Source organism: Strix uralensis, chromosome 15, assembly GCF_047716275.1.
Source record: "Strix uralensis isolate ZFMK-TIS-50842 chromosome 15, bStrUra1, whole genome shotgun sequence".
Lineage (NCBI taxonomy): Eukaryota > Metazoa > Chordata > Aves > Strigiformes > Strigidae > Strix > Strix uralensis.
Window position 1 is genome coordinate 347,304 of NC_133986.1, and position 23,808 is coordinate 371,111.

General features: G+C 39.8%; 1 protein-coding gene across 1 annotated transcript in view; it reads left to right on the plus strand.

Annotated features, from left to right (window-relative positions):
* Positions 1-23,808, plus strand: part of SWAP70 (switching B cell complex subunit SWAP70) — a 44,009-nt gene that overhangs the window by 16,693 nt on the left and 3,508 nt on the right. Inside the window, exons 4-10 of the mRNA XM_074884572.1 lie at positions 7,346-7,573; positions 11,105-11,251; positions 11,499-11,607; positions 12,897-13,078; positions 16,627-16,734; positions 18,299-18,465; positions 19,257-19,455. Of these exons, the coding sequence (XP_074740673.1) occupies positions 7,346-7,573; positions 11,105-11,251; positions 11,499-11,607; positions 12,897-13,078; positions 16,627-16,734; positions 18,299-18,465; positions 19,257-19,455 (1,140 nt within the window). The remainder of the gene's footprint in view (positions 1-7,345; positions 7,574-11,104; positions 11,252-11,498; positions 11,608-12,896; positions 13,079-16,626; positions 16,735-18,298; positions 18,466-19,256; positions 19,456-23,808) is intronic.

A 23,808-nucleotide genomic window follows, 5' to 3' on the forward strand; every position in this document is an offset into this window, starting at 1 on the left:
TGAAAATATTGCAACATACAACTTACTGCAGATTCTGGCATGGAGTCCTTTGTGTGGGATCCAGCTGTTTTCCTTCCTCCCTCCCTTCTGCCTTGGAGGCTTTTAGGTGTCAGAGATTTTGTTTCCCCTTTATAAGCGACTAGGAAACTTGCCTCATACTTGCAGGTTGGAAAGTGATCTCTTCAAGATTTTTGCATCCCATCTTGTGGATAGGAAGATAATAGAGAGAACTTCTTAGGTCTCCTGTGAATGTGTTGATACAACTTCATATGGCTATGAGGATGCCTTATCTCCCACCTCCCTGGAGGAGCTGCTCTTTGAGATCTGTTTGGGAGTCAGATTTTCCTTTTTTTTTTTTTTTTTTTTAAATGAGATAAGTGATTTCAGTACTCACTTGAACAATTTCATATCTGGAAAACTCTCCTGCTTGGGTACAGTTTCTTTGCACTACACTGAATAGAGATTGAGGCTGCTGTTCCTTCTTGCCCATGTTGCGTACTTTTGCACTGTTACTGCTGTGCTAGGCCTTTCATATTAGACAACTAATTGTGGTGGGGCTGTTACCCCATCTGCAAAGTGTTAAGTGTTGATTCCCTGCCCAGGTGTTGAAGTGGCAGCAAATTGGGAACAGCTGCAGCTCAACCGGGGAAGGGAAAACAGGCTACTTTGGAAAAGTTTTAGAGGCACAAACTGAGGAAAGTGGTTGCAAAGAGGGAATTTGGAAGCAGTGGAGAGGACACAAGGGACAGAACTTGCTTGTTTAGCAGAGGCCAGACTGAAAGGCAGAGGCAGTGTCTGGCCTGAGCTCCTCACCTGCCCTGGAAGGAGATGTGGCAGCCCTGCGTTTGAGAGAGATCAGGTTAGTAAAATCCAGCATGGGGAAGGGTTTGGGTTGGGATGTGCAGTTTTGGGATGTGACTTCAAGCTTCAGAGGATCCTTCTATGTTATGGGGAGAAGTCAGGTCACAGCGAGACAGGAGCTGGTGGCTATGCAGGGCACTGGGCTCACCTGGTAATGGCCTTGGGCTCCAGTGTTGCTTCTGCTGGCTACTGGTGGGCAGCTGAGAGGAGTTAGGAGACTTGGAAATGAACAGACATCCATGAATGTCTAGTTTGCAAAGGTGCTCGTGTCCCAGGGAAATGCAAAATGATCAAATCTGAAACCCCCCCTTTCAAGGGAGAAGCCTTGGTATGCACCAAGTAAAACACTTCTGTGAACTGCATAAATGTGGTATTTCAAAGAGAAACAGATGGACTGGAGGAAAACATGCTTTATTTTGTGTGCTCTAGTTAAAATTAGACCTGGTGGACAGCTTTCAGAATTAATACAGTTCTTGGCTAACAACAGAACTGCCTCCTGGTGCAGTGAGCAGAGCTTTACCAAGCAGCTATACCGCTAGCACTCCTGGAAAGCAAGGGGCTGGGTGGGAGCTCCTTCCCCTCCCCACAGCCGGTCTTTTCCACTAGATGATCTGAGACGCAGACATCTAAGTGTGTGTCTCCTTCAGCTCTCGCAGGTGTTACCTCTTCCATGAGAAGGATAAAATAAAGGGAAGAAAGGTGGCGAGAACTGTAGCTATAAGAGGAGAAATATTTCTAGTCTCTCATGATCTTTCCTTACAACTCACCTCTTAGTTGTTGCAGACTCATCTGTGTGCCTTGGTATTGTTTAACCAGATATTTTCTACTTTATAAAAAGGTTTTCAGACACTTCCCCTTTCTTATTTCTGGCCATGTGACTGCAGCCTTGGGAATGCTTTATCACCTGAAAGCTGTGGTATGTGGTTAGCTGTGTTTCTGGGCCATCCTTAATGGTGAAACTTGCAGATATGTATACTGCAAGCTGCATGGTCTTTGTGTGTTGTAATCTAGTGTTCACATTACTTGTTTTAAATAAGCCAAACATATTTGCTGTCTTTGCTTTTTAAGCAGAACTTCTCAAGGAAAGATTTGTACAGTCATTTTTCCCTTGTCCCTCTAGCCTTTAACTGTGTTAACATGTGGCATTTCTAATCCTCCTAGTTAGGACGACCCTAGTTGGAGTCCAAACCTTGTATGGCTTTCTGTGCATTTGAAAATGAGGTGGTGTTTTTTAGACTGAGGATGTGAAAGTCTGAAGCTGTCCAGTGGAGATTCTTCTGGAGGCATTTCTTGCAGAAAGGTGTTTGTTTTTTTTTTTTTTGTGACGTTTGCTTCCTTGTTCTGCATTCTAGTATCAGAAACTGATACAGTGAAGGAAATACTGGGAATTGAACCTTGGCCATTCAGAAATAAAATCAAAACTGATACTACAATGAAAGCTGCTTGTGGGGTTTTGATTGATGCATGATCTCTACAAGTTGATGATGGTTAAAAAGATTTTTAGTCATTTTGACTTGCATCAGTTCTTCCCATTTCACTATTCTTTTCCTGATTGCTGTAAAAAATAAAACAGTTTTCAGCTTATGCAGCAGGCTGTCCTTGGGGTTTCCATGTTACACTGTTTTTTGAGTTGACCGCTATTATACTACTTAATGCTAATTTAATTAAAAAAAAGAAAGAAGATAATGGCTTACACTGGATAATGAGCACAGCTCTGCTGGTGGAAAAGAAGAAAAAAGTATTTGTCTTTTAAAAGTAAGTGATGTTGCGATAGGATGAAAAAAAGGAATTGATGGTGTCTTTGAAAGGGGGATATGACTGTTTTCATGTCTCTTGCCCAATACCATATGCTTCCACAGAATTTTGTATAATGTGAATAGACTTTTTAGATCTGCTCTGTTAATATTACAAATCTTATTTGAATAGTATGAAAAGTGGCCATGTCTGCTGTGCTCTGCTGGACGTGAAGGCCTCCTTGACATTATTTTTCATCCTCTAAGAGACCCACTTGTACATCAGAAAAATATGTGAAACATCTACAATGCTTCATTCCCTGTGGAGGATAGTGCCAGGAATACCTGGAAAAGAAAACCAAATAGGTATCGAAACATGGGAAAAGAAAGTGCCCTCTGAAAGAAGATACCAAACAGGCTGCATAGCTCGTGTTAAAGAGCCTCTGTTCTTTATATTATTTTTGCTTTCTCTTGGCAAGATTCTGGCTGAAAAGTTTCAGTTGATTTGGGACGGAAGCTGTTTTTCATACTGTGGAGCCAGTTGGTCCCTACTGGCATATGTAGCATTAGCAATCCCCCTGTGTTTTTACGTTAACTTACGGAAAGTAAGGTCCAGTCAGAATAGCAGCAAACATTGCCTCATGTTTGCTTTTTGACCCTCTACTTTTTAACCACAAGAATAGGTCATGTTTGAGCCAGTAAGACTTAATTTGTCAGTTATTTGCTGAGTTGACATGTCTCTCTGTGGAGGAGGGGAAATGTTTGCTCTCAGAGGTTCCTCATTTGAGCACATAATGAGTGGTCTCTTACTGGCTTCCACACTGATGCAACTTATTTCTTTGTATTTACCTCACACTGTTTCATATTCATACCCCACCACAACACTCACTGTTGCTATTGAGCAGATACATTAGATGAAATTTTTCTGGGGACTTTGGTTAGCCAGGCACTTATCTGAATGCAAGATAAAGCTTGATTTTTTTTTTTTTTAATTTATTTTTATTTTTTTTTTAGTTTAGAAATTAAATTATAATATGTACAGGTCCATTTTCAGTTAAGAAGAGTTAATGTATTATTAAAATAATGAGATTTTTATGCACTTTAATGGGATTATAGGATATTTGTGGTCATGTTAGTGACTTGTAGATGGGGGGGTTTAGCAGATTTAAATGTTTAAATCTGTTCTAATAATCAAAATAAGGGAAAATAGGGAACAAAGGACATTAAGGAAATGATATGTTGACTTATTTTTAGTGCATTATCTGATAATGTGTACTAGCCAAGAGTTTTGCTTTGCTTCTTTTCCAGACCATTGGTTTGATACACATTTTGTTCATATGGTTTGAGCAAAAATGTGGAAAAAAAAATCTATTCAGGTATGATTTTGTCTGTGTGTGTCCCTTTGCAAGTGAGTCCTAGTACTTTGAGATAATTAACCAAAGGAATTTGAGAGCTGCATGCCTCAAGCAGTGTAATAGGTTGTGAAATCTTAGCACAATACGTTTTAAAATTAAAGTTCATTAAGTTTTAATGATTTTTTTTTTTTTAATTACCATCTAGCAATTTGGCAGGTATATTATCTACCTAATTAAGCCTCAGTAATTACAGCTTTCCTTTCAGAACTGATGCTGCTCAGAGGGACTGAGCTGTGTCGCAGAATGTGTTTAGAACATGGGGTAAAAGGTTACTCCTGCATTGATGCTAGAGCTTGTTTCAGCTCATCAAATCCAGGTTTTAGGAGGTTTGTTTTGCAACAAGTTTGTAGTGCTACTGTTCTTGCATGCTGTGAAGGGCTTTTTTGAATTGTTTTTTTTTTTTTTTTCTATAAAACTTGTCTGAAGTAGGAAGTAAGCTGCTTCCTGCCTTTAACTGAATGCTGAGGATTTATGGTAGTTGATGCTCAGAAGCCTTGGATTAGTTTTTTAACTTAAGGATTTTGGAGAGTGAAAATCAGCAAAGCGTGTATTAAAGATTTTTAAAGGAATTAGTTACTGAATTTTGCAGAAATCTGATAAAAGTTATATGTTGGCAGCTTGGGAGGGCATGCTAAACTTTTCTTCCTCTCATGTGACTGTATTAACTTAAGTGATTCAGAGCTGTGCGTGGCACCACCGCAAAGCACAGTTTTATGACATGTTCTGGTGAAGAGCATGAAGGTGAGCAGTGGTGAACTTGGCAGGGCAAAGCCCTGGCACTGCAGCAGCAGGTGCCTGAGCTGCTCTCCACTGGCTCGCAGGCGGGGTGCAGGTGTGCCCGCCCGGGGGGTGTTTGCCTCACATGGCCGGTGGGCACAGCACAGAGCTGGGCACAGCACAGAGCCCAAAGTCGTCTTTTGCCGATTACCGTAAACCTTGTGCCCTGTGTTAGTTGCACTTGTCTGCAATTTGAATGCCACTTTTCCAGAGCCCTCTGTTCAGATCCTATCTTTGCTAGTAAGAATTGCATGAGGAGCTAAAAATACTTAAATGCCTTACTTGGTGAAGCTGAAATGAAAATCAATGCTGTCTACAACTTCTGTACCCCTCCCCCGCCCCCGGAGGCGTATTCTGTGCCTGGCTAGCCCATCTTGTCTTAAGACAGTTTTTCTGAGGAGGATACGCAGCCATATTTCAGAGGGATAGGTGCTTCCTGCTCATTCAAGGGAGTGGGAACTTTACTCTAGACAGTGCAGCAGCTTTTGGTAGCTCCTCCATTTTGGTCTAGTATTGGTCCATGTGCTACTAGAGTAGGGGCTGTGAGACTGAGAGCAGTTACTGAGCTGGAATAGTAAGCAAAGTCCACCCGTTTGGTAATTTACTGCTTCGCCAGATGAGTGTGCTCTGCTACATGCTTGTGTGTTTCTTGGTCATAGATGTGAGAGAAAGAAAGGGATTTGCCTGTACCGGTTGCAAGAGAGAGAAGCAGCAGCCACAAAATTAGCATGTACGCTGCATCAAAACCTTGAGGCCTGGGAGTCTTGTGGTGAAATGTGTGGGGGAAAAACACTTCTTTATTTCTTTGTACTCCCAAATTTTTTACATAGAGACTGCTGGGTGCTTAAAGGCCTATTAGACCAGCTGAAAAGGGAGTCAGAGCTGTAGCTGAAAAGTTAATTTATTCTGTGGTGAAACATCCCTTGGGTCTCTCAGCTGGAGTTTTTCTTACCTGTAGGAGAAATCACATTGTGTTTTCAAGCAGAGGTGAGCCAGCATTGGTGATTAGAAAAATGAAGTCCTGGAAAGCATTTGGTTTCCACCACTTTTCAATGAGTCATGTTCATGCTGTACACCTTAGTCATTTTTGATAATGGAATTTAGACTCCTGAGTCACTTAGTGTTTCCAAAACCACACCTAAAATAGGTTAAACTGAAAGTGGAGCAGGCTGTCCGGAAGGACTGACCTTCAGCAAAGCAGCACTTAGGAAATCCATGTTATTTCCACGTGCACAGAGAGTACCTGAAAGGATCATGGTGCTTTCCCTCCCCACCTCCACGGGGCAGCCTGCATTTCCCGCCCCGTCGCATCCCGCACGCTGGTAGAGAAGCAGGGCAGCCAAGAGGAGCCCTGGCCTGCAGCTTGGTGGACCAACCTGCCAGCAAGTAGTTCTGTGCTGGCCTTGCAGTGGCTGGAGAGAAAGGCCAGCCCTTGGGGGGGCTGGTGCTGCCCTGTCCCTGCGGGGCTGCTGTGGGGTTACTGAGCACTCTCTGCCCAGGCTCCATCCTTAGGGAGGGTGCAGGCGGCTTTACGAAGGCCGTCGGGTTCCCTACAGAGATGGTGAGGATGCAGTGAGTCATTACCCGAAACAGCAGAGGGCCACATTAGCTTGGTCTGTCTTCAAAACTGGGTTAAACGCTGTAATTGGTACTCTGTGACTTCAGTCATAGAAACTTAGAAGCCTGGCTTTTACTTTGCTGTGTCTTTGTAGGGAGGCTTTCACCAATTATTTTGTTTAAATTGCCATTAAAAGCATTTTACATGTGCTCAAAGCTGTAGATGGGCTTAGTTTAAAATACTGTTGGTTAAAGAGTGAACACTGATGAGTTTGAAAACAACAGCAAAAAACAGACTAAAGAAGAAACCCAGCCTTCTTTCCTCTTTTTCATTCTTGTGTTTATTTTGACTATTAGTGTTATTACCCTGTGTATGATAATGCTTACAGAATGATGAAAGATTAAAGGAAAAGGAGAGTTTATTTTGGAAACAATAAAAGCGGATGTGAAAAGTGTGTTCTCTTACTCCTCTTGATACATCTGCCAAGACTGTCCAGTGATGGAGTGCTTGAGAGCTGGAGAAGAGGTGTCAGGTGAAGATTAAGATATGTGATTGTACCTTGGTAGTTTTTCATTTCACTGCTTGTCCAAGATGCCATATTTTCTTACTTTTTCTAATTTGTTTGCTTTTTATCTTACAAGAACACTTTTTGAAACTTCTTGCTTTCTCACACTTCAGTTGTCACAGTTTGGAAGCTGTTGCAGGGAAGGTCCCATGTGTTCTGTAGGAATCTGAAATATTAAAAGAGGCTGTCAGGTTAAATTCTTTGCTTCTTTACTTACGAAGAGAGTAGCTGTGGGATGGGCTTGGCAGTCAAAAGTTCAACTGAGACAGGAGCCTAAAATCTTTGCTGATTAAACCACCTACATTTAGAGGCCTACATAGGAATGTAGGAATCTAGCTGTAATGATAGTCTCTAGAGAAGCTTAGTTTACAGCTCTGAAACACTTGATTTCCATGTCTGCTGAAAATGATTAATTTCTGTTTGTATTTCTGTACAGATTGAATATTTACTTAAAAAACTCACTGAAGCAATGGGAGCAGGCTGGCAGCAAGAGCAGTTTGACCATTATAAGATTGCTCTCAACACCAGTCGAGAAGGTCTTTCTGCATGGGAGCTGATTGATCTCATCGGAAGCGGACAGTTCAGTAAAGGGATGGACCGACAGACGGTGTCCATGGCAATCAATGAAGTCTTTAATGAGCTCATCTTAGATGTACTCAAACAGGTGAGAACCACAGAGAACTATTGTTTTAAAATAGAACACTTTATTGCATAATTAGAAAATGTTCAACTTTTACTGAAATTTCTTTACTTAACGGCTAATGAGCAGGTGGCAATTAGGTAAATAAGGGTTTAATATGAGCTTATTTTTATAAAAGAGAAATTGTGTTGCTGTTCAGATTGTTGTAGTTGCAGTATTATGAATGAGTTGCTTGATGGAAGAGTTTGTTTATAGAAGCGTGCGCTGATGTGAAACAGCATTTTCATGCTAGTATCGACTGCTTGTTAGCTGATAGAATAGCTGCAACACGCTGTCAGTTCTTCAACTGCCGACAACTCTTCAATCCTTGAAAATGCTTTCTTCTAGTTTCAGTCACATTGTAGTAAATACAAGTTGTGCTGATGATAACCTCTGTATTCAAACGAGGGGGTCTGCTCCAGCTGAGAGATCTGCTTCTAAGTTGCCCTGCTTCACCAGGGCAAAAAGGTGTAGAAGAGTTCCTTCTTGTTCTGCTTAGCAGGCTACGTGACTGACCACTTATTTACCTGTACTCAAGCACGAGAAGTCATGCTGGCCTCTGTATTCTTAGCAGACTTCTGTCAATCTTGAGTTTCTTCAGATTTCCAGTGGCTGGATTGTCAGTTTAGGAATGGCTTTAAAAACTGCGTTTCTTTCATGGGAGGTATAAATATCACAGGGACCTGAGGGGTCACAGCAGAGCTTACCTAGAGAGCTATTTAAAAATGACTTTTACCAGACAGAGAGTTTTTTCGTCTTTGATTTCTTGGCTTCTTGGTGAGGTGAGAAATAAAGGCTTTCTTGGCAGGCTGTCCTAAGCTGTTCTAAAGAAATCGTCAGAAGGTCTTGGCACAGGAAATTCTTTAAGAATATCCACAGAACAATGCAAAAATCTGTTTTTGTTAACTGCTGGTTGCCTGTTGGAGGTGAGGGCTGGGGACAGACACACGCATGCACATAGACAGTCGAGGGCAAAATGAAGTAATTCTGCTATTAAATACCATGAAAATAAAATAACCAGTGTCAGGTCAGGCCTTCCACTTGAAACTTGTGAGGAAATTGGATTTCTTTTCAGTTTTGGCATTGCGTTGTGTCTCTCTCCGCCCCCCCCCTTTTTTTTTTCTTTTTTTTTCTTTTTTTTTTTTAACTGTGTCCCTTCTTTCCTCTCCTGGTGGCTGGGCCTTTTTCTCAAGGATGTCTGAGTGCCTTTGAATGGTTCCTTGACACTTAAAAATAGTTTGTGTCAAGATTTGGCCCAGTGCCTCCTGGGCAGTTGCTGGCCTAATGGAGAATGGAGTTCCCCGTGTGACTTACAGACATCTGGTTTGGTCACAGCTTGTGCTATGATACCTTGTTGATTCCCAGAATTATCCTGTTTGTTGCAGTATATGATTGCTTCAAGGTATTAATTAATGACATACTGTAGCATAGCCAAGTCTCATACTATCCTTTTTATTTTACACTTTTCCTGGATCTCCAAGGCTTACGGAAGGTAGTGGTGATGATGAATTTTGTGATATTTAGTTTTCTGAAAGATGTGTCCTTCATGTGACAGTTGGTCTGAAAAGATCCCCAGGAGCTGTCAGTGGGCTCTTAGAAGATGAGAAACAGCTGATGCACAGAAATAATAGATAAAGGTTTGGCAGAAATTCGAGGGGAAAGTATCAGTTTGACTTGGCTTTGAAAGCAAATGTAGTATGTCAGGAAGGGGAAGAGCACCTGGTTATGACTTAGACTGTCCAAGGCACGAAAGAGTGAAGCTGCAGGAGTCCTTCACACACCCGTGTGACCACCCAGACCTTGGACCTCAGTATGGAGGCAGCAAACAAAGCTGTTTCTCTGTGCATTCCTGTTCTTGAGCAAGGGGGTGGGATAGCAGAGGGGAATAGGCCTGGCTGTGGTTCTGGCTGCATTTAACTGGCTAGAAAAGCTAAGCACAGATAAGCTGTGTGTGTAGGGGGATTGTTTCTTTTTTGTTTGGGTGGGTTTTTTTTAATAAACAAAAGAGCTTCCTCAACTGTCATGAATTGTTTTTTTCCCCTCAGACCTGCATAGAAAGACACCTTTGACTCAAATATGCCATCGCACATTTATTTGTTTGCTTGTATCCAAAATTGCTGTAGCTAAAAGGCATTACAGAAAAATGTTCCTTGGTCTCCTTTCCAACTTATCAGTCCTCTTAATCTGGCATACTTTGAATACAGTGCTTTCTGTATGTCTTGTTCATAGCTATATTGATGTAGATGTTTCGATTTCATCTGTGATTTGACTTTTTTCTGAAGTTAGGAGTCAGACAAAAGTATATAGATAATTGGGGAATATGGTTTCAGAAATGTCAGTTACAGCTGAAGTACTGGCAAACTTTGAAACTCTAGATTAAAAACTGACTAGGTCCCAGCAGTGCCCCTGATAAGACCACTAAAATCAAATGCCTGAAAGAATGAGCAATTACTATATCATTCCCTGTGCACCCTCTCTTCTGTGAGATAGTTTTTGAATTGACGTATAGCCACACGATAATGTATAACAAGGTTACTAGTAAAACTGCATTTAGTATTGCACTTATGTTTTAGATCTGTTAATACTCAATAGAGGCAAACTTGAATGATTTGATCATAATACCAGCCCTATTTATTGTCATTACAGGAGATTATAATTTCTATTCTTTTGTTATATAAAGGTCAGTGGCAAAGTATGGGCTTTTCTTCCTTCTTTTGAAATAGTCTTGTTAAAGCTTGCAAGTGTTTTTCTCGTATAGAAAGTTGAGTAGATCATCTTTCAAGTGAGTGAAATCTTGGCGTTATTTAAATCAAAATACAACTCTGTTCCTTTAAGGGAAGATCCAGACTTCAGCAGTGTTCCCATATCCAGTCCAGTAAAGATGCCAGGAGCATGGTTCCGTTACCAGTTTTGTTAACATACTCACTGAAGTATCCTATATGGGATCGCTTCTTCAGTGGGGTGCAGCTAAATGAGTGTGTTGGCAGGCTGGAGCCACTCCCAGCACAAAGGTGCTTCTGTTTTGTCCCTGGGAATGTCCCGTAACGGGCTGGATTTACAGTGCTGAGATGCAGGCTCGCATCTGCCACCGGGGCGTGTGTCCCCACAGGACTGATCTTTAACGGCTGTCATTAAAGTATTACAGGTGAGTCTTAGTGATGGCAAATGTCTCTGCTTCACTCCAGAAAATTAAATAGTAAAGGTCATCAAAGAGGACTGAAGAATCATCATAATTACTTGATAATGACATAATAATAATAGTAGTAATAGTAATAATTGTTCAGTTCTTCAGATAACCCAGTTACTTAAAAACTGGACAGAAGAGCAGTGAGTTGTTTTTCATGGGCTAAACATTTAGCAGTGTGCTGGTATTAGGAATGGAAGTGTGTAGGTGAAATATTTAGGGCCTTGAGCTAACTCTTCTGTGTGCTCCATTGGGCCTTTAAGCCACATAACCAAAAGACCAGGCAGTTCAACAGAGGCCAAGCATTTCAGCTGATCCGTTGCTTTTTACAGGGCTATATGTTGAAAAAAGGTCATAAAAGGAAAAATTGGACGGAACGATGGTTTGTGCTAAAACCCAATATTATTTCCTACTATGTAAGTGAAGATTTAAAGGACAAGAAGGGAGACATCGTACTGGATGGCAACTGTTGTGTAGAGGTAAAAAAACCCAACCAACCAAACAAGACCTTTGAATATCTCTAAAGATAAGAATTAATCCTTCTTTGTGTGCAGGATGGACTCCTTTCATTAATGTATATTTTTTACTTTATATAAAACCAGTTCTTTTTTTATAAAGGTTCTTGATGCTGGTGTTTGTAGCTCTGTAACAGATAACTGTGTGGGGCTTGACAATATAACTTAGATTTCAGTGTTTTCAAGGCTAATCCTTTGTTACCCTTTCTAGGCCTTGCCTGACAAAGATGGAAAGAAATGCCTTTTTCTCATAAAATGTCTTGATAAAAGCTTTGAGATTAGTGCCTCTGATAAAAAGAAGAAGCAGGAGTGGATTCAAGGTAGGTTTCAAAAATCTTTGTTCTGTGAAAGTTAAGGTAAGCTGGTCTTACAGCTGTGATTTACTCAAATTTGAAATTCTCGGTCTTGTGATTTTTGGTGTCTCTGTTTTGGGCACATGGAAGGGATCTTTAAGGAGCCTGAGACTCAGGAAGAACTAAGGATCCATGTAAGGGGAATCAGTTTCTGTGATTTAGGTGCCTCACTTTAGGCAGCCGTAACCAAAATGAAATGGATGTTGTTGTTGTTTGCTTTTCCTATATTGGCTGTACTTCTAGGGATGGGGAAGGGAAGGGGAATTCAGTTGTTGCTTTTGGGGAGAAAGGGAAAGCTTGTTCACTTCAGCATCGTAAAATACTGGCTGTGCTTTTACAGTTTTGCTTGAGGTGGTACGGTTTGGTGAGCTGAGGGTAAGGCTGGGAATTGGGCCTTCCTTTTCTGTTTTTCTTCCTCACGGTGAAGGTGCTCCTTCTCTGAGACCTTCCCAGATACATGCTGAGTGATAGTCACATGCATCTTTTGTGGAGTGAGGCAGAAGCCCTTGCAAAAACCCCACTGTTACCAATTCCCCTGAGATCTGTACAGCATTTAACTATTTGAAGCTGTGTGCTTTCATTTGCACTTCCCTCTTTACCTGAAGCACCAAAGTCACAAAGTATGACAAATGATTACTTCGTTCCAAAAGGAGATCTTTTTTCACAGTTGTAGTAGGTGAATAAAATATCAAAATCAACTGCCACTCCTCAGCTTTGCTCTGTGAATATTTCCTCACTGAATATAAGTGAATAAGAGCTACTTTCTTACTGAGAGTACGTTTTCCCTTGGAGTATCAGTAAGAATAAAGGGGTTAAGGTTGGTTCTAGGGAAGTAATTGATGTATATGTTAGATAACATCTTACTGCTTGATTAGAGTCACTGAATCTAGGTAGTAAGAAGTCTTAAAGTGTTAGGGGTTTTTGCAGCTAGGTGTACAAGTGATATGTATGTCTACTGCCTGTTAGAAATCGATACTGGAATTGAGATAATACATAGGAGTTGCCAGACCTTATCCTTGTGGCGCACAGCCAATACGGAAAGCCAAGTGTCTTTCACTTTTGGTTTGTGTTGACAGCTAGCCTGGTAAGAATTAGGAGAACTAACAACAGTTATTTCTGATTTTAAAATACCCTAACAACAACAAACAATACACACCACAGGTATTCATTCATTCACGGAGGCTATCCAGAAAGTTTAGCATTTCCTTTCACTGGTGTTCTCTTCCTCTCCCTCTGTCTTGCACACTTCTTTCCAGCCATACAGACCACTGTAAACCTGCTGAGAGTGGGGAGCCCTCCACCCCACAAAGAAGCACGCCAAAAACGAAAAGAATTGCGCCAGAAGCTGTTGGCTGAGCAAGAAGAGCTGGAGCGGCAGATGAAAGAACTGCAGACGGCCAACGAGAACAAGCAGAAGGAACTGGAGACCGTGCGAAAGGTGGGAGTGGGAGCTGCTAACCTTCAGGCTCTAAGATCAATCTCTGTGGTTTAGCCGGGCCTCTTGAAGAGGCATCTGTTAACTGGTCAGGTGTTCAGACACACTGAGTGAACTCCTCCAGAGGAGGTGGGCTTGTGTCAGCATCAGCCCGCTGCAGCCAGTAGGTCTGCCGGCTGAGCCTGCGGTGAAGCTGTCAGCACTGACCGCAGCGGTTTTGTTCAGCAGGCTCGGGGCAATTCGTGTGGCGCAGCCCTGTCCCCTGTACTTACGAGAGTATTATGAAGCTTGTGTAAAAGAAAACGCCAGCTGCGTGGATGGTGTTTGGGGACTGGAGAGTCTATTATTTTCAGTTATTTGTGGGTTATTTGTTTTTCTTTTCTGTCAGATGTGGCTGTCAAACTTGGGGCTTTCCATTAAGGTTTTCATACCTAGTTTTCCAAAGTTCTGTTGTGTGAACTGTATGTGTGGGGGGAACTCTTCTCTTCACCCAGATTGATGTTTCCAGAGATATAAATTCAATTTACAAAGATTGCAAAGATGCAAAGTGATTCTGTGAGTATGTATAGGCGTAACTTTATTAGAGTAGTTTGGGGGAGATTTACAGAGGCGAGACACATAGCAACCATTTATAAACCGTTTAAATGCATGTTCCTTGTAAATGCTGGATTGACTTCTAAAAGACTGAGAATGGGACCAGAAATTTCAGAGTATTAGCAGAAGACTTGCTGTCCTCATTACGTTCCATGTAGTCAGCTTTTTAGTCTACATCTAAGGACTGGCAGGAGACACCAAGGTGCTGTGGCTGCACACTCTTAACAGTAGATTGAACATGCTGATGAATCTTTCTGCTTTGGAACAACTGGTACCTCCACAGTAGTTCTCCACAGAGACTTGATTAGTATCCAGACATACTTCCTGTCTCCATCGTTAAGCTTGAGTTTTTCATAAATGAAAAACACTAACTAATTTTAGCCCTCAGTTAGAAAAAACTTGAAGGATCTTTGCAGCAGGGGGTCCAGGGGATGCTATAAACATTGTGAGAGTGTGTTAAAGGTGCCGAGTCTAGAAAGCAAATAAAATAATCCAAAATGTATCTTTTTAAAAGTCTTGTCATTAAGTCACAATTTGTGGCACAGAAATTTGTCTTTTTGTAATAACCTTTCACTGACAGTACTGCTGTGGGTATTACTCTGTTTGCCTTAACTGGAGTCTGACAGTGGAAAATAATTTTTTAATTTAATTTTAGCATGTGTTTAACATTCAGAATGCAAAATAGGCTTTGAAGGATAGCCTGTGTTACCTGCACGTTACTGATAAATAATACACCTGTAACAGAAATCACAGGGCTGGATTTCAGTGTTGAGTGTATGCTGTTGAGGAAAAGGTTAAGGGGAACAATAACATGAGAGCAACCCCAGAGCAGCAGCAGTAGGATGTTGACAGGCTCCAGGGAGTTTCGTAGAAATCACAATGGGCAAACTAAAGAGAGTTGTGGCAAGAAGCATCTTTTGAAGTGGACTGGATTAAAATGATTTCTCAAGGAGAGTGGTTTAGTGTCTCTGAACTACTGCACTTTGACTAAAAGTGGAATTCGTGGGGAGGTACTCTGCTGGAGGAACTTAAAGTGTTTGATTAGCTAGAAAAATGTTCAAGGAAAAAGGCTTTGTAAATGGTTCAGGAAACTGAATTCTTCTGGAAAGCTCAGAGTTAGATTTGCTCCTAATGGCAGTGAGCCATCACTTACGCAGCATCTGCCAAAGTGCATTGTGAGACTCGTCTGTGTTTTGGTAGCTCCTGCAGTAGAAAATGTCAGAAGAATAAGAGCCTTTATCTAAGATAGTTTTTTTCGTATTTTTTAATGGCATTTTGAGATACACACACTGAACAGACTGAAAGGTAAGTTTTTCTTGCCGAGAAAGCATGCACAAGACTTGTGTACCCTGTATTTCAGTTTGGGGTCTTGCATGGGATTTGGAGACTGTGCTCATTAACCCCTGCTGGAATGGCCTCTTCCTGTCCATTCTCTCTCCCTCCCTGCCCCCAACAGTTGGGACTTTTCCCTAAACTGCATAGTTGTTGCCAGTAACCTTACCTGCCAGGAATTGATGTCCTCTGATGGAATTAAGCAGGAAGTTGCCGATAAAGAGTGGACAAACAGTGTATTTATTGTCTTGTTGAGCTCTCTGGCAAAAGCCTAGCACCCACCTTTGCCTGTGACTCTGCACGTCTACCCTCTTGGCTCAGTATTGGCAATGTTTATTTAATTTCAAAGTGGGGAATAAAATCAAAAGAAAAAATTCACTTAAATAGGCATCTTGGATTTGACTACAATTACATGCTTTTAAATGTTCCGGCAGAGGAGGAATACTGCTTCTAAGAGACTGGCATCATTTAAGCCTTTCAAAGGAGAGCAAATCTGTATTACCTTCTGCAGCTTAAAACAAACTAGAAGCCTTCTCCTTCCCTTCTTCCCATCTATTTCAGACTAGAGAGATATCACAAGCACTTAAAGGAATGAAAGCTTGGCAGTTTTAATTGTATGGGCATCTCTTTAGTTCAAGGTTGTGTGAGGGAAGATGGTTTAACTGTGGTGCCTTCCAAAAATACTAAAGATAATGGAATGCCCGCTGTTACTGAAGGTCTGTGGAAACAATTTCTCCAGCCCAGCGTGTTACAAAAGAAGGGTGCTTGCTTTCTGTTTCCTCTAAAGCATCAGATGGATAACTTAGGAAAATTCTGTGAAAGAATTACTTTGTTTTCAGTATTGGTGAAGTTTTGGCTGGTACTTGTGCATTTCTAACCTCTGGTGCATTCTAAAAATACATGCTATCGAAATCCTGATGAAAGGAGAAACTGTGATGACTGTGTATGTGAAATCAAGATGCAAAACAATTTGAGTAAGTTGCAAAAGGCATGAAGGCACCAGCAGCTGTTTCCTAGGACTTAGCTCTGACGAGGCTAATTTTTCCCGTAATTTCAAGTGATGATTATTGACTAGAATTTTATTGACCTTACATGGCAATTCAGGGGATGTTAAAGGGATATGATTCACAATAGCACAATCACTTATTACAGTCAAACTTTGTGGCACTTCTGCTTTACCATGGCAATTTGGTGCTTCCCACTTCAGTTCTGTATGAACTGTATGCATGCTGCCGTGTTTTCACTGTTGGAACTGCCTGCACTGTGGTTCTCCATAATAGTTTTCTATCCCACATGAGAGAGAGAGAGAAGGAAATACAGTGATTTCTAGGGGTTGTGAAAAGCAGGACTCAAAGGAGACTGGGCGGAAGTCTGTAATTGACTTTTCATTGGTAAATTTAAAATGGTCTTGCAAACAATAAGAATAAAAATGATATTTAGAGATTGAGATTAGCCTCAGACATTTAAAAGAATAAAGTTGGTGCCTTAATGCTTTAGAAGGTTTCTTCCATTTTTGTTAAAACCAAAAATTGTTAAATAAAATTAGATTCCCTCTGAATGTTTTAGTTTTGACAAATTATTTTTTCCTTGTTCTCTTCCCCCCACCCCACACCCTTCTTTTACAGCAACTGGAAGCAGCAGCTGCTCGTGCTGCTGAGGAAGAGAAGAAAAGACTCCAGACTCAAGTTGAATTACAAGATCGGTTCAGTTTGGAGCTGGAGAGAGAAAAAATGGTGAGTAGTGCAAGTGTTTCTTTGCTGATTCCACACAGTGAGCACTGCATTCAGCAATGACTTGTTTCACAGGCAGTTGCTGAAAGGATTCCACAGGTTTTGTGGGAGGCTGGAGAACGCAACCTGCGTTGCGTTTATTAGAGACGTAGGAATAAAATATTTTTACTGGTGAATTCAAATACTGCAACAGCTTGCCTACAATTTGTATAGCTTTCAAAGCTTAAGTATTATTGGAAAATTGGGAAAAATTGGACTCTTTTGAAGGTTAATGCAGGCTGAAGTTATCCTTGCAGTTTTCAAAGATGAAGAACGTGACGCTGGTACAGACTATATGAACATGCAAAATGAACACAGGCATAATCAAAATGCATTTATGAATTTTCTGACTGGGAATATATTCCTAAAACTAATCTTTTTTTCTTTTTTTTTTTTTTAACTGTGTGTTCTTTTACAATTATACACACACAGAAACATAAAAAATGAAGGAAATATTGTAACTTTACAATGCTGTTACTATTATCTACACTGAGAATTTCCAAAAGAATTATTTCAGTCTTCAGGGGCTTTGTCAGACTTGCAGGCTTTTCTGTTAGCTGGAGAAAAGAAGTAAAAATCGTCAAGTCAATGTGATGGAATGTCTCAGAACATGATTGCACGCAGTGCTGCTTTATGGGCTGAGTGCGGATTCCTGAATCCGATAGCTTTCTGGGTCAGTGGAGTTTTGGATAGCAGAGGGAAAGCAGACTGCAGACCAGTGGAGCAGGACAAGCCACCCTACCACGCCTGACAGCAAGCCTGCCTTGCTGAATTCTGGAGCTGTGCTCACCTCCTGTATTGCTAAATGCTGAGGTTTTGGTGCTTTATCCCGACTCAGTTCAAAGCCCGACGACTGTTGTCCCCAGCGCAGTGAGGGGCTGGGTGGTGCTGCATTGCCCCTGGTTTCCGGCTCTGGGCAGTGAAGGGGGGGCAGTGAGGCTCAGAGGCTGGGTGACTGTGGTACGCAGCATCCCCTCACCTTCCTCTATCCCTTAATGTTGGTTTTTGTTATAGTTGCTGTTCTCTTAGCAAAGCCAACCTTCTTAGCAGATTCCCACCCCTGTATCTATCCCGTGCTGTTGCGGTGCCATCATCCGGATGTAAGTGTGTGAAATACACTGCTGCCAAGGGAAGACTTGCCTGAGGAAAGGAGTGGAAATGGTGTCATTAAATCTGCCTGACCTTTGTGTCTGGGCACTCTACGGGTTTTCTCTTCCTTCACTTTAGTCTGTATCTGTAAACTAAGTGACAAGATCAAACTGATTGAAGTTAGCTTCAAACTCCTGTAAAAATCCTGTGCTGCATGAAGTAGGGCAATGTAAGTAACCTGTATTATTATTTACTTTTTTAAATGCTGTTAGCTACATATCAACAAATGTAAACTCAATTTTATCAGTTTTGCTCTGCAGGTGGCAGGGAAAGGTTTGTCTCAGAAAACCTTATCTGAGGGGAAACCTGGCAATTCTTTTAGAAATTGGAAACCTGAGTTGAATGGTAGCTCATATGTGTCTTCAATTTATGCTGCTAGGTAAGACAAAAAATGGAAGAGCAGGTTGCTCAGAAATCATCTGAACTGGAACAGTATTTACAGAGAGTATGTGAACTGGAAGAAATGTATAAGCAGCTACAGGAAGCTTTGGAGGATGAGAAACAGGCGCGTCAAGATGAAGAGACTGTGAGGAAACTTCAAGCCAGGTATGGCTTTGACCTCGTAGGGATTTATTTCAATTCCACCCCCCACCCCCCCCAATAATAAATAACTGTGCCATAGTATTAAAAATCATCTGCATCTTGGACATGCTGCTGGAAGGGGGGAACTAGCTTGAAGTCCAAACACAGGATGGATTCCACACACACACCGCCCCCCCCCCCCCCCCCAAGCTATGAAGGCTAAAGCTGGTATTTACGATTTTTTAATATGTTTGATTAGCCCTTAGCAGTGGGAGTGCTCAGCAATTTCAGAAAAGCAGGTGCACTTACTTTTCATCAGGTGTTGTGCATGTCAGCACTTGAAAAAGGGATCAGTCTGCACAGAATTTGCAGTTGTGTATCTTATAAAGCAGCAGCTGTCAATAAGACTTTCTGCTGTATTTTATCACAGGTTTAAATTGTAATTGATAAAGGGTTAAGTCTCCTCTTACTCATATGGGCTTTGTTTGGTGTGGTTTGTTTCTTTATATATTCAGTCCTCCTAGGACAATTCAGGTAACTTAAGCATGCTTGTTTCTTCTGTGGTTTTCAGTGTTGTGTGCTTGCATTATTGACTACATTTTCTGAATAGCCCTTTGTAGCAGTCAGACTGCTTGCACTGCTGCCATGATTTTCAGCTTTACACTGAAGACAAGCCAACAAGCAATAACTTTTTCCCTGCTTCCCAGGTATTTTTTAAAAAAAGAAAATAATTAGCTTGGCTTCCCTACATGTATGCTATATACTGGATACAGGTTACTTTTAAAGTGCAGTTAACATCACAATCCCCATTGCAGATTACTGGAAGAGGAGTCAGCAAAGAGAGCTGAACTGGAAAAATGGCACTTGCAGCAGCAACAGACCATTCAGATGACAGAAGCAGAGAAGCAAGAGCTAGAAAACCAGAGAATGATAAAGGAACAGGCTCTTCAAGTTGCTATGCAGCAACTGGAACAACTTGAACTGGAAAGGAAGGAGGCCCTTGAGCAATATGAGGTGAGCTGTTCCGTTCGTCACCTTCTCATACTTAGCCAGGTATTCAGTAGTTTAACTGAATTTGAAGTTCATCAATTTCCTGCTTCTTTAAGGATGAGTACGGCACAAAAATGGTAGGAACGGGTAGGATAGTTAGGTGATGGGGTTTTCTTGGCCTAGATGAGTAGATGTATTTGAAGAAAAGGACATGCTTCAGACCTACCCCCTCCTTTGTTCTTTTGTCCCAATTTGCACGCAAGCCGGCTCAGTCATAGTCTGAAACACTCTTTGTACATTTGTCTTCTACTGTAGACTAAGGTCTGGCGCAGTCCCATTGCTGTCATCACTAAATGGCTTATGCTTTTGAATTAGTTATTCTTGCAACGTTGTGATGATGTCATGAGGCAATATTGTCTTCCACAGATGAAAAACCAGTGTGGTGCTTAGGCTCTTGCTCCTCAAAAAAACACAGTATTTAAGCACTGAGATGATGTCAAGAAGAGAGAGGAATTGGCTCATTCTCCCAAATGCCCAGCCTGGCCTCTGCTCCGCTGAGTGTTTTTGGTGAAGGCCAGTAGCTGTACTGAGGGAAGCAATAAGAGCCCAAATCCAGCAAGTAGAGAGTCCCAAGTGCTGCATACTATCTATGGCGAGGGAGGTGTCATTGATCCTGTGTGATCTAGGTCAGGAAACTTAAATGAGAAAATTTTGAAAATTGTCAAAAAGGTAAAAAAATTGAAAAATGAAAAATTAAAAAATTTGGAAAAATGTGAAAAATCTTTAAAAATGCAAAAAATTTGAAATATGTGGGAAATGTAAAAAGTTTGAAAAATGTAAAATATGTAAAAAATTAAAAAAATGTGGAAAATGTGAAAAATGTAAAGAATGCAAAGAATGTGGAAAGTGTGAAGAATGTGAAGAATGCGAAAAATTTGAAGAATGCGAAGAATGCGAAAAATGCGAACAATGCAAAAAATGCAAAGAATGTGAACAGTGCAAAAAATGTGAAGAATGCGAAGAATGTGAAAAATGTGAAGAATGCGAAAAATGTGAAAAATTTGAAGAATGTGAAAAATGTGAAAAATGCGAAGAATGTGAAAAATGCGAAGAATGTGTAGAATGCAAAAAATGTGAAAAATGCAAAGAATGTGAACAGTGCGAAAAATTTGAAGAATGCGGAAAATTTGAAAAATGTGAAGAATGCGAAAAATTTGAAAAATGCAAAGAATGTGAATAATGCAAAAAATGCAAAGAATGTGAACAGTGCGAAAAATTTGAAGAATGCGAAGAATGCGAAAAATCTGAAAAATGCGAAGAATGTGAAAAATTTGAAGAATGTGAAAAATGCGAAGAATGTGTAGAATGCGAAAAATTTGAAAAATGCAAAGAATGTGAACAGTGTGAAAAATTTGAAGAATGCGGAAAATTTGAAGAATGCGAAGAATGCGAACAATCTGAAAAATGCGAAGAATGTGAAAAATTTGAAGAATGTGAAAAATGCGAAGAATGTGTAGAATGCGAAAAATTTGAAAAAATGCAAAGAATGTGAACAGTGTGAAAAATTTGAAGAATGCGGAAAATTTGAAGAATGCGAAGAATGCGAACAATCTGAAAAATGCGAAGAATGTGTAGAATGCGAAAAATTTGAAAAATGTGAAAAATGCGAAGAATGTGTAGAATGCGAAAAATTTGAAAAATGCAAAGAATGTGAACAGTGTGAAAAATTTGAAGAATGCGAAAAATTTGAAAAATGTGAAGAATGCGAAAAATTTGAAGAATGCGAAAAATCTGAAAAATGCAAAGAATGTGTAGAATGCGAAGAATGCGAAAAATTTGAAGAATGCGAAGAATGCGAACAATCTGAAGAATGCGAAGAATGTGAAAAATGAAGAATGCGAAAAATGCGAAGAATGTGAAAAATGTGAAAAATGCAAAGAATGTGTAGAATGCGAAAAATTTGAAAAATGGAAAGAATGTGAACAGTGCGAAAAATTTGAAGAATGCGGAAAATTTGAAGAATGCGGAAAATTTGAAGAATGCGGAAAATTTGAAAAATGTGAAGAATGCGAAAAATTTGAAGAATGTGAAAAATCTGAAAAATGCAAAGAATGTGTAGAATGCGAAGAATGCGAAAAATTTGAAGAATGCGAAGAATGCGAACAATCTGAAAAATGCGAAGAATGTGAAAAATTTGAAGAATGCGAAAAATGCGAAGAATGTGTAGAATACGAAAAATTTGAAAAATGCAAAGAATGTGAACAGTGTGAAAAATTTGAAGAATGCGAAAAATTTGAAAAATGTGAAGAATGCGAAAAATTTGAAGAATGGGAAAAATCTGAAAAATGCGAAGAATGTGTAGAATGCGAAGAATGCGAAAAATTTGAAGAATGCGAAAAATCTGAAAAATGCGAAGAATGTGAAAAATGTGAAGAATGCGAAGAATGTGTAGAATGCGAAAAATTTGAAAAATGCAAAGAATGTGAACAGTGCGAAAAATTTGAAGAATGCGAAGAATGTGAAAAATCTGAAAAATGCGAAGAATGTGAAAAATTTGAAGAATGTGAAAAATGCGAAGAATGTGTAGAATGCGGAAAATTTGAAGAATGCGAAAAATCTGAAAAATGCAAAGAATGTGTAGAATGCGAAGAATGCGAAAAATTTGAAGAATGCGAAGAATTTGAAAAATGCAAAGAATGTGAACAATGCAACAAATGCAAAGAATGTGAACAGTGCAAAAAATTTGAAGCATGCGAAGAATGTGAAAAATTTGAAAAATGAAGAATGTGAAAAATTTGAAGAATGCGAAAAATCTGAAAAATGTGAAGAATGTGAAGAATGCGAGAATGTGAAAAATGTGATGAATGTGAAAAATATGAAGAATGCGGAAAAATCTGGAAAATGTGAAAAATTTGAAAAATGCGAAGAATGTGAACAATGCAAAAAATGCAAAGAATGTGGAAAGTGTGAAGAATGTGAAAAATGCGAAGAATGCAAACAATGTGAAGAATGCGAAAAATCTGAAAAATGCGAAGAATGTGAAAGATGTGAATGTGAAAAATGCGAAGAATGTGAAAAGTTTGAAGAATGCGAAAAATTTGAAGAATGTGAAGAATGCAAACAATGCGAAAAATGTAAAGAATGCGAAAAATTTGAAAAATGCGAAGAATGTGAAAGATGTGAAGAATGCGAAGAATGCGAGAAATGAAAAATTTGAAAAATGCGAAGAGTGCGAAAAATGTGAAGAATGCAAAAATGTGAAAAAGTCGAAGAATGTGAAAAATGTGGCGTGCGAAAAATGTGAAGAATGTGAAAAATGCAAAGAATGCGAAAAATGAAAAAGGAAAAATTTAAAAAATGTGAAAAATGTAAAAAATTTGAAAAATGTGAAGAATGCAAAAACGTGGAAAATTGAAAAATTCTAATAATGTGAAGAATGCGAAAAATGTGAAAAAAATTTGAAAAGTGAAGAATGAAAAATGTGAAGAACGTGAAAAATGTGGAAAATTTGAAAAACTGTGAAGAATGCGCAAAATTTGAAAAATACGAAAAATTTGAGAAATGTGAATGTGAAAAATTTGAAAAATGCGAAGAATGAAAAATGAAAAAGTGGAAAATGTGAAAAATAGAAAATGTGAAAAATGAAATGTGAAAAATTTGAAAAATGCCAAAAAATCAAAAAATGTAAAAAATGCAAAAAATTTGAAAAATGTAAAAATGTGAAATATGTGAACAATTTGAAAAATAAAAAATGAAAATTGTAGAAAAGGTGAAAAATGTATAAACTAAAAAATGTGAAAAATTTACTGTAAAATATAAAAATGTGAGAAAGTGCAAAAAATGTCAGAAATGTGAGTAAAGTGAAAAAATGTAAACTGAAAAATGTAAAATATGTGAGAAATGTGAAAATTGAAAAATGTGAGAAGTGTAAAAAATGTAAAATTTGAAAATGAGAAATATGAAAAATGTGTAAAGTGTAAGGAATGTGTAAAATGAAAAATGACACGAAAAATTAAAAATACAAAATAACAAAAATGAAATATAAAATGAAATAAAAAAGTAATTAGAGACTAAATGCAAGAGGCCTGGATTCCTGTTGGAGCGGGGCCGTGTCTGCGCTGTCTCGTGCTGCTGAGGGCAGGAGCTGCCTGGCCGGGCGCAGAGCGCCCATGCTGCAGTGACCGCCACCAAGGCCCGGCTGGGGGGGGCCTGGCCCCTTCATAACTTACCCGTGGTGGCATTACCTCTCACACCAGCATCAGAGTGCTACTGGCTAATACTGGACTGGGTTTTTTAGATGACATCTCAGGCTTTTTGTAGATGAAGCAGCATTTATTACTCCAAAGGAATTGCTGACTACCACAGACGTTAAAAAAA